Source organism: Salminus brasiliensis, chromosome 2, assembly GCF_030463535.1.
Source record: "Salminus brasiliensis chromosome 2, fSalBra1.hap2, whole genome shotgun sequence".
NCBI lineage: Eukaryota > Metazoa > Chordata > Actinopteri > Characiformes > Bryconidae > Salminus > Salminus brasiliensis.
The window spans coordinates 51,502,891-51,521,129 of NC_132879.1; the positions used below are offsets into that span (position 1 = coordinate 51,502,891).

At 45.4% G+C, this 18,239-nt stretch overlaps 1 protein-coding gene across 1 annotated transcript in view; it reads right to left on the reverse strand.

Annotated features, from left to right (window-relative positions):
* Positions 1–260: 260 nt before the first annotated feature.
* The window catches only part of hmga2 (high mobility group AT-hook 2), a 33,953-nt gene continuing 15,974 nt past the window's right edge, over positions 261–18,239 (reverse strand). Inside the window, exons 5-6 of the mRNA XM_072673480.1 lie at positions 6,638–6,670; positions 261–1,498 (exon numbers count right to left, since the gene is read on the reverse strand). Coding sequence (XP_072529581.1) covers positions 1,463–1,498; positions 6,638–6,670 — 69 coding nt within the window. The 3' untranslated portion in view covers positions 261–1,462. The remainder of the gene's footprint in view (positions 1,499–6,637; positions 6,671–18,239) is intronic.

The following is an 18,239-nucleotide window of genomic DNA, read 5'->3' on the forward strand; positions in this document are numbered from 1 at the left end:
TACAAATTTTAGATCTGAACCTCTTGATAATTCTTGTAAATGTACTTATTCTTGGCTTTTTTGATGTCTTTTTACTTACTTATTTATTTAATTAATTTAATGTAAATACATTCTGTTAACCAGAGAAAGCTCATCAACAGAACCTACTATAATGGTGTGTCTTAGATTTCAGGGTAGCATTTCTGTAACTACACGACACCTAAATATAAGACTTTCATGACAACTGACATTAAAGCTATATAAACATTTAAAGGGCTAATTCTCACAAGCGTCAGTTGTTACAAAGACTGAACTTGTTAACTGGGATCATTTCACCTCAGAAAATGGTATGACAATTGATGCCTGTAGGGCTGTTGTAGGCCTTTATACATGTTTCAATAGCTTTATGTCCGTTGTAATGAAAGGCTTATGTAGGTGTTGTGGTGTAGTCTAATGAATGCTGCCCTGTTATTGAATACATAAGTGGCAGGGATAATAAGGCCCCTATTAGTTATTACTAGTACAACAGCAAGACACAGTTACAGAGAAGCTACGAGGCTGGTTTTAGGGGGCATAAACATCCTGTAGATTAGCCTGGTAAAAACCAGACCCTGTTTTTAGGGTTATTTGATATTCAGGTGCCCTAGAATGCAAATTGGACAGCTTAATGCTACAGATTTGTGTAGCATATTATCTTTACCAGCTTACCAAAACTGTATCTCCTGATGTCACAGGTTCCTGACCCCTGCTATCGGAGAAGAGCATGGCGAGCGAAAAACTAGAATGGCCAAAGGCCCTCTGTCTTTGGCGGTGTGACACGGAAGTTATAGGGGTTCTGCATGTGTGTGTGTGCACTTGTGATTAAGTAGATATGTCTGTTTGAGGTTCCACTACGAATAAAGGAAAGGCCGCACAGTCTGGACTTTTTGAATGACAAAACCAGACAGTTTGACTTTCTCCTTCGCCAATGTAGCCTGGAAAATCAGTCAGTCCACGACTGAGAGAGTCAGTGTGTGTGTGTGTGTGTGTGTGTGTGTGTGTGTGTGTGTTAGGAGCGACAGCAGCACATCCCATGCGGCTGATCCCTGCATCTCTGGGCTACAGCAGTTAGGAACGCGGAGGTGGACAAAAGCAACGTGGCTCCAATTGTCATCTGCGCGATGTTTTGCATTTGGTTGGTCGGTTGGTTTGTTTGTTTGTTTACTACCCGGGTTTGTGCTCTGAGGTGTTGTGTGTGTGTGTGTGTGTGAGTGTGTGTGCTGATCACAAACACAAAACCAAACCAAACAAACAAACAAATAAATGTAAAAAAAAAACAAAAACAAACAAACAAACAAAAAAAAATGATCAACCTAACAAAATAAACAAATGAAAATGATCGACTTAAACGAGAGTGGAAAGTCAACAATAAGTGGTCAAGGCAGTCTTTTCCCTTGGAAAGAGCTGACAGCTGGATGAGGTAGAGGTAAAATGCTGTGGTTGTTTAGTCCTCCTCTGGCGACCCCGCCTCCTCCTCTTCCTACAAGACACAAAAACGACCTCCTGTCAGTCACTGCCATCTGATACACCCACATACATAAACACGCATACACCAGCAGCACTTTTTGAGGCAGCGTCTAGGCTCTAGGGGCGCCATGGAAAACGTAGGTAGGTCATAAATCATTGAATTCTCAATGACTCAACCACTATGACTGACTACTGACAGTCAAGAGTTGATACCCCAGTACCCAACCTGCCAGTGGGAAAGGCCATTCGCAGTACATATATAAAACAATAAACATCAAAATAAAAAGTATAGACTTGATTGACATACACTGATCAGCCATAACATTAGCAACACTGATTATCTTCATCTGCAGTGGCATCTGTCAAGGGGTGATAGAGGTGTTAAAAACAAGGAAATTGGGCAAGCATAAGAATCTGAGCCAAATCTTGATGGTAGACGACTGGGTCAGATCATCTCCAAAACATCAGGCAGGTCTTGTGGGGGTTTTCTGCTCTGCAATGGTCAGTGCCTAACAAAAGTGGTCCAAGCAAGGACAACCAGTGAATCGGCAACAAAACAGAGTCATGGGCACCTAGGCTCATTGATGCGATCCATGGAGGCCTCACCCACCTCACAACTTGCAGGACTTAAAGGATCTGCTGCTAACATTGGTCTTGGTCCCAGATACCACAGGACACCTTCAGAGGTCTTGTGGAGTCTGTGTCTCCACAATGAAATGGTCAGATCTGTTGTGGTGGCACAAGGGGGACCTACACAATAATAGGCAGGTGGTGCTAATGTTAAGGCTGATTGGTGTACATCCACTGCTAATTGAATGGGATGCTTTAACACCAGCATGTCCAAAGCCAAGCTTTAGACAGAGCAATGACTCTCAAACCAGTCCTTAGGGACCCAGAGATGACTAGATGTTTGCTCCAATAGAGCAAGAGTGTTGAGCCTTGAGAAGTGGACTACTGATGTCGGTGGGAAAATTCAGTCCTGGATGGCCAGATTCCTGCCCAGTTTTGTCCTTCTCCTGCTCAAGCATGACATTTTTGGAAATGAGATGTGTTCAACGTTAAGAGAACCTATGAAGAACCCTTAAAATGGCATATGGCATATAATTCCTTATCAGACACGGTCCTTTTAGAACCACAAGTGGTCCTTCTAAGGCATTACTCTACCCTTGGTGGCCCTAAATAGCTCTAGATAATAATACAACAGCTTCCAAAACCTTTGGGATGAGTTGGAGTGCTGTTTGTGGTCTAGAACTAATCATCCAACATAAGTACCTGACCTCACTGATGCACCAATGGTTTAATGCAATCAAATCCTCACAGCATTGCTGCAGAATATAGTTTAAAGCCTTCTCAGAGAAGTAACAAGGGTTCTTTAAGGGTTCTTTAGTAAAGGAAATGGTTGTATATATAACCATGACAAGTCTAAGAACTATCTCAATCATGCTTAAAGGGTTCTTTGCCTGGATGAATTATAGAAAGCTGCTTCAATGCAGTCCTTTAAAGAATCTTGTAAAATGGTCCCATATTGCACCAAAAGGGTTCCATTACTGTCCCAAGTCAAAGAACCCCATTTTCAGTACTATCCTGAACCCTTTTTATTGCTAAGAGAGTCAATGCTAATAGATTTCCTAGATTTCAGAAGTAACGTTGGAAGATCAGGTGTCTACAAACATTTGGACGCATTGTGTACATGCCTAATTTCTGAATTTGAGTTTGCTTAGAACCGATTCAGACCATTTATTTCCAGCATGCAGAAATCCTTTAGAGTCTGTACACCAAAAAAGGAGCCCACCAGGCTTTTGTCTGCGCGGGGCCATACCGCTCCTCAATGTTTTGGTTTCCCTCTGTATTTTTTTCCCCTCATATATTCAACATTCCCCAGCTGCTGCTGAGATGACCACCATTAAGAACGAATGAGTGAGAAAGTGTGCGCGAGAGAGTGAGCGAGAGCAGGAGGAGAAAGCGAGGGGACACACGGCTCTGGACACTTTTCAGAATGAAATGGATTTCATTTTCCACATGGCTTCGTTTTATACGGGGAGGCTAACTGACACAATTTAATACCTTCCTCCTTTCCCAAGTCGCCGCTCCGCTTCCATTCATAGGAAGGGCCGTGGCGAAAAAGCCATCTGCATTATTTAAGCCAACCTCCATTCATTATACCAAACAGACACTTCAGCTGTGAAGAACTAACTAAACGCAGGGGAGAGAAAAAAAAGGACTCTTTAATCATACTGGACAGAACCCTCCCTAAAATGCTTCACGCTCCAACCCATGGCAACTGTGAGGGCAGATTGGCATGTCCCAGTGTTCACCCTTGCGGTTTTTAGGTTAATGTCCGAGTGTGTCTCGTTTCTCCGACATGCAAAAACGCAACACCGCCCTAAATGCACACATTCCCAAATATCACACTGAAGCTGTACTGGACTAATATCCCCCAGGATTCTACTGCTCAACGCTTTAGTGATAACACACTGTTTGGGCACTATGTTAACATTGCGAGAACACTGGCCACTGCCTGTACCTCATAGATAAAGTTCAAAATGTAACTTTAGCTGCTTTAGATTATCTTCTAATATTGTCATAGAAATGCCATTTGTCTATATATATATATATATATATATATATATATATATATATATATAACAAATTAAAATATTATTTGTGCACACAATAGTAGTTAAAAACCTCTGGAACAGATTCCTGCTGGACTCCCATTCCCATCTGAGCCCACCCCCTATAAAGGCTTGTGTGCGATCAAGGGAAAGCGTGTGACCGGGCATGTTTCTAAAGTCAATTAGGATGTTGTACTAGACAGAAAGTAAGGGTCAAATGGTGGCCTCTGGGTCAGAGCTAAGCTCCCTGTCCACCTATACATTCCTGCAGCAGAATGTGTGAGTGTGTGAGTGTGTAAGAGTGAGCGTCAGCAACATTTTACAGGCTGGAGCTCCCGTGCGTTCCCACACAGCAACAAATCAGGCCGCAGTTATGCATTCCCACCGCAAACTGGTCCGCACCAACGAACAGAGGGAGAGAGGGGGAGAGAATTTCTTACCTATTCATTACTTTCCATAGGTACCTTTCCACACTGCACAGCCTCACTCAGTATAATCCAGGCTGCAATTCCCAACAACTCCAACATTTCAGTCATACAGATATAGTCAGATGTAATCAGAGGCAAAAACATTAGGAAACTGCTTCAGTCAGCTGTTTTAAATAGAATTTACATAGAATTTTCTGTGAATCAGGGATTAGAAAACAGCATTAAAGCAGCATTATGTAACAATTTCTTCAGAATCATGTTGATGCTCCACTGCCTGTAAGAAGTAAATAGCATCTCTGTCACTGCAACTCTGGGATGGATGCTGCTACTACACTATGTGACTTTGGTGGAAGTGCACAAGACTTCTTGCAAGAACTGTGTAAAGGTTCTTTCACACGATTTTTACGTATAAAGTCTTTCGCGGACTGCGATGCTGCGTAAATGTTTTCTATCGGAGCCTGCACTGTACGGATATGTTAAAATCAGCCTGACCATTTAGAGGTCAGACCATAAAACGCAAACTATAAAAATGTGGAAGTTATAGTTACTAAAAATTAGTTGAGCAGAGCTGAAAGGCTGGGGAATTATGCTGAGTAACTTTATGTAGCCATTTTTTTTTAGCCGGACTTGGTGTGAAGAATCACACCAAATCACACCGGCCTTAAGGCCGTGTAAGCAAAGTCATATTTGTGTAAAATCCTGTAATATTACTCTACCCCCTCAGTCCATGTGCTTCTGTTTTTCTGCATCTCTCAGCTTGTCCAGAAATGCATGTTTATAGTTGTCCACTTTGTATTTACGTCAGTGGAGTTAAAGTGAATTACACTCCCCAACTGAAGGGGGAGCACAGGAGCAAAAATTCTCACATAATGCTTTTTAATGATATGAAATCCAAATTTTACAGATTTTCTTTTACATTTTAAAGTAGCTGGTCACCACATGAGCGGGTGACGGGGTCTGTCAGAATGTATGTGGCTATATCAGCTTTGAAAACAAAGCTCGGCCTAAATAGATGAATCTATTTCAACACATTCATCCATCAACTGGTGAATTAGCCAAGCATGCTGCGTTTCTTTGCATTCAATCTCTGCAGAGTCCCGACAGACCTGGATCTATTGTTAAAACGTGGAAGGAATTTAGTCAAGAAAAAGACAGTGCGAGAGAGAGAGAGAGAGAGAGAGAGAGAGAGTCATCTCTTCTCAACTAAACTATCAGGACAGATTGCATATCCATCTGTGAGGGCACATAAAGAGGACAGGATGGTAGAAAGCAGGGATTCCACACATAGTAGTAGAAGATTTACATTAGCCCTAAAGATCCACCATGCAGGTCCCTCGTCAGGCAAGAGTTATGCTGTCTCCTCAAAGACTGGGATCTTTGCAACCTTGAAAAGCCAAACTGGGGTGCCTCTCCTATGGATCCACTCTGACACACATACACACACACAGTGGGCCCCCACATCCTTTCCTGATAGACTGTGTACACCTGGATTCTGCATCATAGCAAACCTTTTGAAATATGGACTGCTCACATGTGCCTTCGATGAGTGAGCCAAGCCCACACAGGCCCGTATGATCTGCAGTATGATCTTCAGCTGTGGTCTGTGGCCTTTACCTGCTTTTGCTACCTTTTACTTTTTATTACTGATAGCTTGAGACTGCTTAAGGTGGAAGCTATAGGTTCATGGGAATGTGAATGGATTGGGCATGTGCCAATATAAAAACTGAATATCACGATTTAAGGATTACTTCCTGGCCAGGTGGTAGAAGCTATAGAACCTGGTGCTCTTGATAGTGCATAGAGTGTGAAAGAACGGCACTGTGGCCTTGAAATGTGAAGGAAGGTGCCAATAATACACTAAAACAGGTGTACAGACATCTAAAGACAGTAATAAAGCATGGGATCAGAATGTGGCAGAGTATCAGGAGCCCGTGAAACCAGATCTACTGTGCGTCTGCAAAAAAAAAAGTTGTTTGACTGAAAGTGCACCGAAAATCCCTGTATCTCTTATTATTGAATATTGGCACACGTCTAAGATAGAAGGATGGCTATTCAAATTGCATGTGGTAGAGGAAGCAGTGATAGAGTATAAAACATCAGGTTACATACCTGAGCAGGCTTTTGTTGGACCACTTGCTGTGGCTGTAAGAAAGAGAGAACAACAACAATGTTAGGAAGGACCTTTACCATTTTACACCACCATAGAGCCTATTCACATTTCACTGGACATAGCAATGTGCAGAGCGGACCACTGCACCACTGTAACTCCCACTGGCGATAAAACCACACAAATCGATACCAGCCACCTTGAGGGCCCCGTCTTACAAATGCCTCAATGGGCTTCTATGGGGCACCAGCATGGGCAGAGCTGTAGAAGGCGGACAGGGCTGAAACACAGCAGCGCCTTCACAGCGGGCGAGAGAGGGGGCGAACAAAGCCCAGATTGTGCCCTCCTAGCATTACATCACACCCGCTAAGCACTGCCACCCCACAGGAAGTTGCTCTAAGACCCCCGTCCTGACAGCTGAGGAGTCTTCTGCTTCTCCAAGAATGAGACGGGGGGGGGGGAAGCCCTGAGAGTTCCCTGTGTTTGCAACCCAAACCAGCCATGGCGTAGAACGCGCACACACACATACACACACACTACACTGGATTGTTGCGAACAGCTGGTGTTTTTTGGTGCCAGCTCCTGATGGAATGCTAGCAGGCTGTAACACAGTAAATGTCAACACCGGATGGACCTGGGAGAAGAGCGTATGTGGCGATAAAGAGAAACTGGGAAGATGATGCGTGCATTCCGCAACGCAGGGGAGCAGGCGGATGAGCTCTGGGAACCATCAGCCAGCGCTGACCGATAGCAGTATAAACAAGTGTGGTTCAGGCACCTGTCTAATTGCTTGCACCAAGTATATCACAACAAATCCTGCTTGGCATTCAATCCTTGTGGTTAGAAGAGCGCACAATTCCAGAACCGGCCCAAGAAATCTGACGCATGCATGGGTGCAACGACAACCTTTCACCTGGCAACCAGTTCTGTTCTGCTACCATTCCTATAGGCCTTGGCGTGTACCTTTTTTTTTTTTTTTTGACTGACAGGCAAGTCAGGCAGTGTCTGTGCCTTTGTGTTTGGCTAAAGCTGTGGATTATATGCAAGGTTAACTGCCTATGAAGGCCTGTGGGTGATCTAATACCTGCACTGCTTCTGGCAGCGTGATGTGGCACTCCTTGAACTGTAAAAAAAACCCTGAAAAGAATCCTTTGCCCATTCTTTATGTTTGTATGGCTAAAGTGATTTAATTAGAGCAACAGAAATGAAATTTTGTTTTTGCAGTTGTAGCCACTGAAATTGAACAGCTAGCAGTTGACGTTTTTTATATTTTAACACCTCTCAGAACAGTACAGCAGCAAAGCAGCTCTGTGTAAAGAGCACGTTCAGCTCTCTTCCCCATCACTGGCTGTGGAATGGAGCTCTGAAACCAGAGCTCTATAGGTAGAGAGGCCCCCTTTTTCTAAGGCTCAGGACATTCCCTCCACTCCTTCCCCTTTCAGATCCCAGCCCCTCTCACCCTGCTCTCCCCCAGCGGCACAAAAGGGGAAATCTCAGCATTGTCTTTCACAAGGCTGAGGCTTCACTTTGAAGTTGCTTGGAGCTGACACTCCGAATCACTTCTGGGTGCTGTGTTAAGACGTGGGTCTGGGCGGGGCCGCTCGACCCTGGGCCCCCTTCCCTTTACTCCCCCCACACACATACACTGTGTGCGGCCAGTGCTGAAGCAACCAGAGGTATGTTCCCAGAGAAGAAGGAGTTCGGCAGAAGGAGTGCCGGAGGCAGCCACCCCATCGTCATTGAAACCCAACCCCTGAGCAGGAATGCACCCGGTCCCCCTTTCTCTCCCTCTTTGCCACCCACCTATCTGTGGAAAGCCCTCCCCAGATCGACTTCCTCTCAAGATAATGCTATACAAATCAATACAACTGCCATTCTCGAGCAGACGTGCACGTATCGAATGCTGGCGGCCTGCGAGGAGTTCCACAAAGAACAGGGCATTAGGCCTCTGTCTGCCTAAGTTAAGCAACACGTCCTGCTGCATTAGTGCGTGTTTGAGACTTCCTTGAATGAGTGGCTCGGGCAGGCTCTTTTGGATATATCGGATGACATATGAAAAGATTTCACACAAAATATTTTCCTGCTTTTTCTATCCAGGTTATAAATTTGGGGCCAATCAGAGATCCACCTATCCACAAAAGCTGACTCCATACATCCAAATTGCATGTTTCTGTGGAAACTGTTCTGATTAACTCTGGAAGTCTACAAATGTGTCGGCGCATCAAATTTTATGTTTCTTCATGCTTTTATTAATATCTTTGCAATAATGCAGCGTAAAAAACATTTCTTTAACCCGAAGATGGGTCAAAATACTTGCCTCTCGCTGTGTCTAACTGGTGAATTTGCCTGTCTGTCATCTGCCTCTCGTCTTTAATTGGTGGATCCGTGCATCCATCGATGGATTTGTATGAACTGACCAAAGGACAATTTGCCTTCTGCCATTTTTATACGATTGTACTCATACATTCCACTGCTTTTGTGAAGCTAAGCCTCATTTTAAGCACCAAAACAATTTGCCGGTATACTTTCACAAGAAGCATGAAGATTTCTAGAATCTGACTTTAGTTTTTCAGGTTTTCATAAAGTCTAATGGAGAGTGCTGAGATTGTTCTGAACATTTTGATATAAAACACATGGGTCCTATCTTAAGTCCAAGTGCTTTAAAGTGCAGATTTAAGATGAAATGCAAAGACTCCAGAGGGGGGGTCTTGCTCTCTTGTTCTCCTTAAAGGGGCACATCTCAGAGCATGTCCTTGAAGAAGACACAAACAAGCTCTCAGAAAGGCATCCCATCAAGTGCTGGTCAATAAATGCTCAACACATTTCCCCTTTCACAGCTCTACACCCCTGCCGACTGATAATGGGACCTGCCGTTTAACTGGAGGAAGCCACGCTCACTGATCAAAGGGGAAATAACATGTGGGAGATAAAAGCTAATTATCTTGTGAGAAAATGTGCCGCTGTCGTTTAACCGGCCTAATCTGAGTCTGCTCTTAACATGGCCGGCGGCCTTTGGTGCTCCCTGGAAAAAGGGCTCATGGAACTTTGCTCCGCAACGAGCAGTAAGTCTATCTGCAGATAGGTGTAACGTCAGATGCAAGCTAATATGAGCAGCAGGTAAAGTGGTCAAATATGCATGCCAGGGTCTGAAGACCAGAGAGACCCTGGGGAATAATAAATAACACACACAATTAGATGCCATTTATCATCTCTTACAATGTGAGACACCTTCCTGTGTTTTTTATGGATTACACAACAGCGCAGGAAAACATATTCCCAGAAATATGTTTTATATTAGATCCTGCGTAAAAGATGTGGGTTGTTAAAAAGTAGGTATGCCAGACCATTTACACAGTTACATTTTAACAACCTTTCCTTTCAGTAGGTGAACATTTGTCTAATGTAAATGCTCGTGTCTGTAAGTGAGCAGAATTGCTTCTCTGAGAGCCAGTAACAGCCATTAAAGTTTAATGCCAACCTGAGAACAGTGCAAGTACTCAAATATTATTTCTAGGTACATGAACATTCACTATTTTACACACCAATATTAGTGTGCATAGCGAGCAGGAGTGACTGCTAGCAATATTGCTGGGTGACCTTTAACCCCCCCTAAGTTAGACTACCAACTCAGTTCAATATTAACACAAACACACACACACACACACACACACACAGTGTTTAAATTACCATAAATAGACAATCACATTCACAATAGCTTAAAACAAGCCTTAAATCTATAGATATGGATGAAAAAAGTGACTTTCGGTATTGGTCAGTGCATCTGCATCTGATCCCAGCGTCCGCACTTTCAGGATAGGATGTAAAGTACAATATTCCTAAAAAACAACTGAATTTTACAGCTGTTAGTGTGAGTTCCCAAGATTTCCCCCAATACCAAATGGCTTGCCACAACCTGCTGCATTGGAAATAAGTGCTACATTGAATGGTTTCCCAGCCTACAGTGTTACGCATGCCTTGCAACAACCGCCTGGAGGAAGACTGAGACACACACATGCACACACACACACACCGTGCTCAGGAATGATAACATCAAAGAATGCTATCTGGGGGGAAAAGAGGGAAAAGAAAAGGAAAAGAAAACCATGGCACCGGCGCTCATTCCATGCTAAAGCCTGCCGTGCGGCGGCCTTTCTCTACGGAAAAGCTCAGTGGGCTCCAGCTCCACTGGATGCCCCGCTTCGATATGGTCAACAATTCCCCCACAGTTCTCTGGGAAGCATTTAGGTTTGCCAGGCAATAAAAGATAACAAGATAAGCAAGCTCTTCGACAGCCAGTTAAGTCTTGTCTGGACTGTCGGCCCCTTTTCAAGTTCTGACAACACAGAGTAATCAGTTCGTCCCCCCCAAGTCCCCCCCCCCCCCCAACTGATGAGACAGGCGTGAACTTTTTCCAGCCGCAAGTTGCGTGGGTGTTGCTTCGCTGGCAAGGAAAACCAACACAGCTCCCTAGGTCTTATTCTTATCCTTAGTGGCTCTTTTGGGTCCCTCCGAACCAGTCAGGGGAAAAAAGCAAGAGCTACTGTTTTTCAGACTTTGCTGTGGCTACAGCCGTCAAAAGCACTTCCCTTTCTTTTGAAGCGGGAGCTCTCCGCTCATGAATGCCCGAGCCGTGATTCATACCTCTTGGATTTCAAAGAATTTACAAGTCAATTTTCTTGTAAAATCTTGTCTTGCTCTCTGTGTGTTCTCCGCACTCGCTCTTCGGATAATAGTCAGAACTATTGCTGCCTCACAGACACTCACAGTTGGCCTTGGTTGAGGGTTCCAGTAACTATGAAGCGGAAAAAGTGCACGTACAGCATACAGTATATGGGGCAAAAAAAATTATGTAATGGTTAGAAGGTGGCTTCTGGCACAAGCACCTGGGACATCAGTCCTGGAGCATGCAGTTGCAAGTCTTAGCAGCTTCTGAGCAGAGCGTGCTGAGACAGTGGAAAGACTTGCTTCAAGCAGAGGAAAGGAAGGGCTCTCGTCTGCAGAACATGGCATGTATAACACCTTTTTTTGTGTGTGTGTGCCATGTGTGATTTACCAAAAGCTGCCCGCTTTGGGGAAACCCCCTTGTTCCAGCTTGGGCGTCTTCTCATGACTTCTGGACGCTTGTCTAGGTTTCACGCAATGAGGGTAGCAAAGCAAACAGAGAGTTTTCCACATGTAGTTCTCTTTCCTGGCCTTTTTTATTACTGTCTGTGTTAAAGTCCTTCTAATTTTTTTGAAGTTCTCCCCAATTGTTGGAAGTAACAGCATAGTGGCTGGTTGTGATGGGCCATGGCCTTGCTCCTTGACCTCGATTCTGCATCCACACCTGACAGAAAATCCTTAAACGTGATAGAAAGAAATACCTCCTTTAAGAGCCACAAATTCTTCACTGAAACTCTAGCTAAACGAGCCATTTCCATGAAGAGGTTCTTACATTGAAGCTCAACTCAGTCCTAAAGATCTTCTGCAGAGCGCTGTTTAGACATTCAATTATGCATAGAAATAGTGTAGTGTAGCACCATGCCATTTTTGAGGCTTTTTTTTCAACGTCGAAGGCCTAAAGACCACTCACGCCCACAAGCCATTTTCATTTCACCTTGCTAGTAAAATAGAGGGGAAAGTCTAGAACACAAGAGCACAGCTCACGTTCACTTTAAAGTGAAACTGCGAACACATGGTTTGTGTTTGCGCAAAAAAAAAGCTATTTTCGAACGTAGTCTCCTTAGGGCTGCTGACAAGAATTCCACAAAGACAGGAAAAATAAAAAACACTCTGCCTGATTTGATGAGGCAAACTTATCCAAGGACTCCCTCTCTACAGGCAGACCCCACAGACGAGCCACCCAGTAACTGCTGCGCCCCACCCCACCCCCACCGCTCCTGCGAATAAAGGCCACATGTTCAGTTAAACTGGAGGTGGAAGCGGGGAAAAAGAGCCAGACATCTCCAGGGTGCAGGGCCAGAGCTTCGGCTTTGTGATCTCTCCTGGAATGCCTCCACTGGTTGGGCTGATCCTGAAAAGATTCTTCATCCAAGGAACCCCCCCATCCCACCCCACCAACCCCACAACCTCCATCCCCACAGCCTCCCCCCCAAATGCTCTCTTCTTGGTCTCCCAATCAACTACCCTCTCCTACCAAACACTGCTATGAATGGCACCCATCAGACCCGGCCTAAACCCCGCGATTAGGGAGAATTTGCAGAAGGGCCCTTTGTAGAGGAGAAAAATGTCTGCCAGAGCGAGGAATGTGGAAAATTCCTGGCAGGACAAGCAGCCTTTTGTTGGGACTTTTTTTTTCTCTTTTTTTTTGGTTGGGGGGTGGGGGGGTTGTTCTGGAGGGAAAGAAAGGCGCAGACAAATTGGATCTGCTCCGTTTAGGAGCCTCTGCTGTTTGAAGTGAAATCAGTTCCCAGAGTTTCTCAAAGGAGAGGGGAAGAGAAGGGAGAGGGGTCGGGGGGGCAGCGCTATAATTCAGGTTTTAGTTCTGTTCCACACAACTTTTGAGTTTGAGTTTTTCTTGTCTTGAGGGTCTGCGATGGGAACTACGTTAGTACTTTAGTAGGTCTTAAGGGATGATATGGAGAATCAAAAACATGCTTTTATAGTCTAGTCTAGTTCCCAGTCCCATTTTTTTTTTTTTTTTTGTTTTTGGTTTTACTAAACATCCCAGCGTTTTGATGATGAAAGAAAGTGGTGGAGTTCATAGATGCTTTCTTTTCTCAGACTCTCTCACTCGCTCTTCTGCAACCACAAACTCTTTATTGTTATTGATAGCTGCTTAAGTTATTCATAGGCGTTTATCCACACATACCATATAGGAGAGCGTGTATTTCTTGGAACTATTAGACGCAGTTGTGGTTTCTTCCAGGCGTAAGAAAGAGCAGAGTGGGAAGGAATCCATACGAAGCTGTCAGCTCGTCGTATAGTAAGCTGAACAATGCAGATGTTGTGAATTAACCTGTATTGCCTGGAACAATGCGCTTCCTGTGTCCTAATGGTAGTGGCAAAACTACTCTAATGACATGAATGTCCATTATTTTTTCTCCGGACTTGAAAAACAGCAGAAGGGTGGATGAAAAAGGGGTTCAAGCAAAAAGGCAGCTCAACTATTTATCAACGGGATGTGTATTTATCTCCACCATGTCCTACATACAGTATGATCCTGTAAACCATCAGAGGCAGCACACAGGCTGTGCTCCCAAAGATGAACCCACCAACCTAAACAGAGATGTAGAGCTCCAGCGTGCAGATTGGCGATGACAGCTCAAGCCAATGGCTGATGTTCCTCTCCTAAGTGTTTACCTCACTCTTTTCCCTCTGGCACTGTGAGTAAATATATGTCCCCAGTGGCACTTCTCTGGTGGAAGCCCTCTTCTTCTTTTGTTTGCCTGATTACTCCGTGCTCCCGTCTCTGGACTCACAGTAATGTAATGAATGTGAACTCGATCTTTCCACACATTAATCACGCTAGTTAACTGTGGCAAATTGACAGCCCTTATGTGAGCGTGTCCCTATATCCGTTTGGGACGGGCTAGGGGGCTGCAGAAAGGGGGGGGGGTTCTTTAGCTTTAAAGGTCCTCCACAAGACAGTGTGAAATTGAGCACAAACCTCAAATGTGTGTCTACAGCCCTATGCTGACCTCGTTTCCTCATTTTCCGTTTTTCGAAAGGAGTTGAGGCTCACCATTGATATGTGCTGAATCTCAGTTTGTAATAACTGTAAATATCCCATGTGTTATTGGTCCAGATTTAGGACACTGGATAGCTGCAAGCTTTTTCTACGTACCCTCACATGGAAACGTTCGGAACGTGTCCAGCCTCTCAGTGAAAGACATCAGTGAAGGAATTCACAACTGCAGCCCTGTGTCAACCTAGCCTTACGCCCCCCACCCTACAGGAAACAGAGGCAGCGCATGTGGGGCCGGAGTCTGATAGAGGCCATGGCTTGCATAGAGGCCTTACCATCAATAATATGTGCCACATACCTTTCTCTGCTCTTCCAAACACACCCGCTACCCCCTGCCATCTCTTTCCCTTCCTCTCTTCCTCTTTCTCATGTCAACACCTCTCAGAACGGTCTGGCGGTGAGAGCTTGATTCGGTGAGTGCTCTTCTGTCGCTCGCCGATGATAAACCAGCCGTGGAACGCATCAGAGTATGTAAAAATGTGACCCTATGCTCTGTGACCTCACCGTTGTTGCAAATGACAACAGTTTGTTCCATTTTCTGCTTCATTTCAGGCCTTCTCTCGTCCTTATCAACAAAGGGGTTCTTAGTAAACTCCTGATTTCGTTACTGGGTCAGAATGAGACAGCCGAAGCCAGACGGACAGACACCTTCCTGAACCTGGCACAGGAGTGGCAGGAGAGGTGGGCAGTAGATATTTATTGAGATGAGCTCTGTAAATTTTCTTACTGCGGACATGGATCCCAGGCTTGGATGCATAGTACACCCTGTTGGCAGGAATTTAGGCTCTGGAGCCACAGCAGGAAGTGGGGAGTGATGGAAGGAAAGACAGGGAGGAGGAGAGGAAAGCGAGAGAAGAGAGAAGGGTTCAGGAGAATGACGGGAATGTAAGAAGGACAACCACTGTCTTTGCCTCGTTTCAGACGAGGGGCAGGAGCGGAGAGGACACTTTTCCTTCGCAAGAGCACGGCACACGTTAAAATACTGCTAATTGCTAATAAAAATTCCCCTAAGACGTTTTTGCAGGGGACGCTGACCCAGTGAAAGTCAACTGACTGTGCAGCGTAAATAAGCAGTGAGCTTTAATCACTAAGTGGGCCGCTTCCATTATTTCTCTGGACTCCCCATGAAGAATGACCACAGAGAGAATGTGAGTCACACGAGCCAAAAAAAAAGGCCATTTAAACATAGTGGACTCTGTGTAGTAAACAAAGCATGAGTGACGCTACACACCATCCCACTGTGACATCCTTTGCACTTTGGTGTTTGTTTATGTTTGTTAATAAGGCTAGTAGCACACCGCGCTGTTCCTTCCCATTCAGCTTGCGAGTGTAAACATGAAAAGAAGCTAAAACAGAGAAAGTGAGAGAGAGACAGAGAGAGAGAGAGAGAGAGAGCAGAGCATCAGCCAAGCCACTGATTCACACTCTGAGTCATAGAGCAGAGCAGAGGCACTCGGCTGACTGCAGGATCCACTGGCCAGAAAGCCCGGGGGGCCAAGTTCAATATTTTGCCTGAGAGGCTTGCTGAAGCTATAAAAAGATTTTGATGTTTGACACCAAATTCCCATCACAATACCCTCTTCCAGCCTTTACACATGCACAAAAAAGAGGGAAGAAGAAGAAGAAGGAGAAGAAAAAAAAAACGAGAAGAAAAAAAAAATCTTTTCACACTTTGGCAGAGGCCGAGGGTTTTCCGAGCCTCCCCACCGCAGTCCGAGACTGTTGGATGATTCCCAATCACAGTGCTCATCCCCCACCCCACCTCCCCCTCCTTCCCTGCTGCCAGACTCTCCCTCCTGTTTCCCTGAGCTCCGATTCCGCTCCTCACCACCTGCCAACATTGTTTGTCCCATGGCCAAGAGCAGCACAGCCTTGTGTGAGAGGAGAGTACTTCCTCTACACCCCCCTGCCTGGCCACCCGCACCCCCTCTACTCATTCATTTACTCACTCTGCTGCCTTTTCCAAAGGCGTAGGACCGCAGTCTTGCTAGCGTTAAGTCTATAGTGACTAATGCGCCCCCCAAACACTGAACTGGCAGTGACTCCTAGAGCATTAATCTGGAGTGGAATCATGAACTAAAACCCTAGTATAGTCCGAGGACAATATGACCTGTCCTGTAGTACCTGTCTGTCTTTTAACCAACTGACATTTCCAAAGATAACACCTGTTCAGCGTTGGTTGACCTTGTGGGCTTCTGTGTCAACAATGCAAGTGCCTCCAGCTTGCCCAAACAGGGCAATACAAGTTGGAAGGAAGAAGAAAGCCTGAGTAAACACAGTGCAAAGTTCGCTCATGGTGGGAGATAGGCAACGAGAACCGTGAACATGAAATTTGTAGCTGACCCATGCCTCACAAACATTTGGGGAACAATGTCAGAATCCGCCAGGAACAGTTGGATAGTCTGGATAAGAATTGCATGCATGACTCCCTTTGAAGTGAGCAGAAGAAGACACAATGAGTCGAGGGCTACCAGTGATGTTGCCTTGGCCGGTGCGTGCGTCAAAACCAGCTGACTCAAGGGCAAAGAGGAGGCGATGCGGTCCGCCAAACGCGGTTGAGGAAACCAACCGAGGGAAGCGGAGCGAGGACCTGGGAAGTGAGCAATCGGCCATGAATCAGGATCTTGTCTTCCACCTCATATCAAAGGAATTCTTGGCACCAAAGCACGTGGATGTCTTTGCCTTACGCCCCCTTTGCCTTGCACCGTTTGTCCTGGCCCTCTGCCTGTTGCAGCGTCCCTTGTGGAACGAATTCTATGGGAAGACACAGCAAGGCATAAATCTATTGTCTTTGCCTGCATACCCGTTCCTTTCCATGGCGACAAATGGGCAGGGTTACCGGCCGAGGAGCCCAGTGCTAAAAAAACCTGACTCGACTGCAACGCTGCTGGCGAGAGAAAGGGGTCAAGCTGCACAGAAAGAGGATAAAGAGCTTCTCTCTTCACTGTATTCGGCCTTGCTTGGTGAGGAACCAAACGCATAAAACTCGGTGGACACCAGCCAGTTGGCTGCATGAAAGGGGAACTGCTGTGCACAACTGATTAATGCTAGCTGTTTGAGGACAAAGATTCCCCCTTCCAATCTCCCCCACCCTGCCAACAGCAAAGCTCGTCCGCTTGGCACAGCGAACCTTGTCGATCTCAGCACCTGTGCAGGGTGCGCACTGGGAAAAGGAAGAGGGGGACCGTAAATCAGGCGCTTGGGCTGCTTTAAAGGATCTACCTTGCAGCGCTTGTGCTGAGTTAGATAGGACTTACTGAATGCCATCCATAACCGGAGCTCCTGCAGGAAGGGTTTTGCACATCAACTGAGGCAAACAATAAAAAGTGACACAAATCTCAGCGCCTTCAGAATTCAACCTGAAACAGAAAGGACATCTGCTGTATCCTCGTAACTTAACTGATAACTGATAAAAGGGAAACGGTAGGTGCTAACACCACATTCTGGAGACATCTGCAGAAAAGCATCTGCAGGATGGGATGAACACAACATGTTGTTCAACAAGACAGAATCCTTTCATTGCAACATTCCACGTTGGATCAACCTGCCAAGGTCTTCGCCAGACCTATCTCCTATCTCCTATTTTGCTTATCGCTCTGGGGGAGGGCAATTCCAACTGCAGCTAGAAACATCTCTCCATCCACACCACCTATGGAAACTGATGACAGTCATTCAAAAACCCAAAAAAACAAGGGATATCAATCTTATGCGATTCACGGAAACCACGGAACGTTCCCACCCAGCTCCAGACGTCATGTGGACAGCGTTTTTGGTTGGGTGTTATTTAGCTTAAAAATTGGGCTGCGTTTAGTCCATCTGATTTGGTCCAGATTCGGACCACACATAGCCCTAATATAGCACATATAGCCCTAATAATTCAATGAAAATGTCGAGTACAAACCCAAACTAGTCTTTCT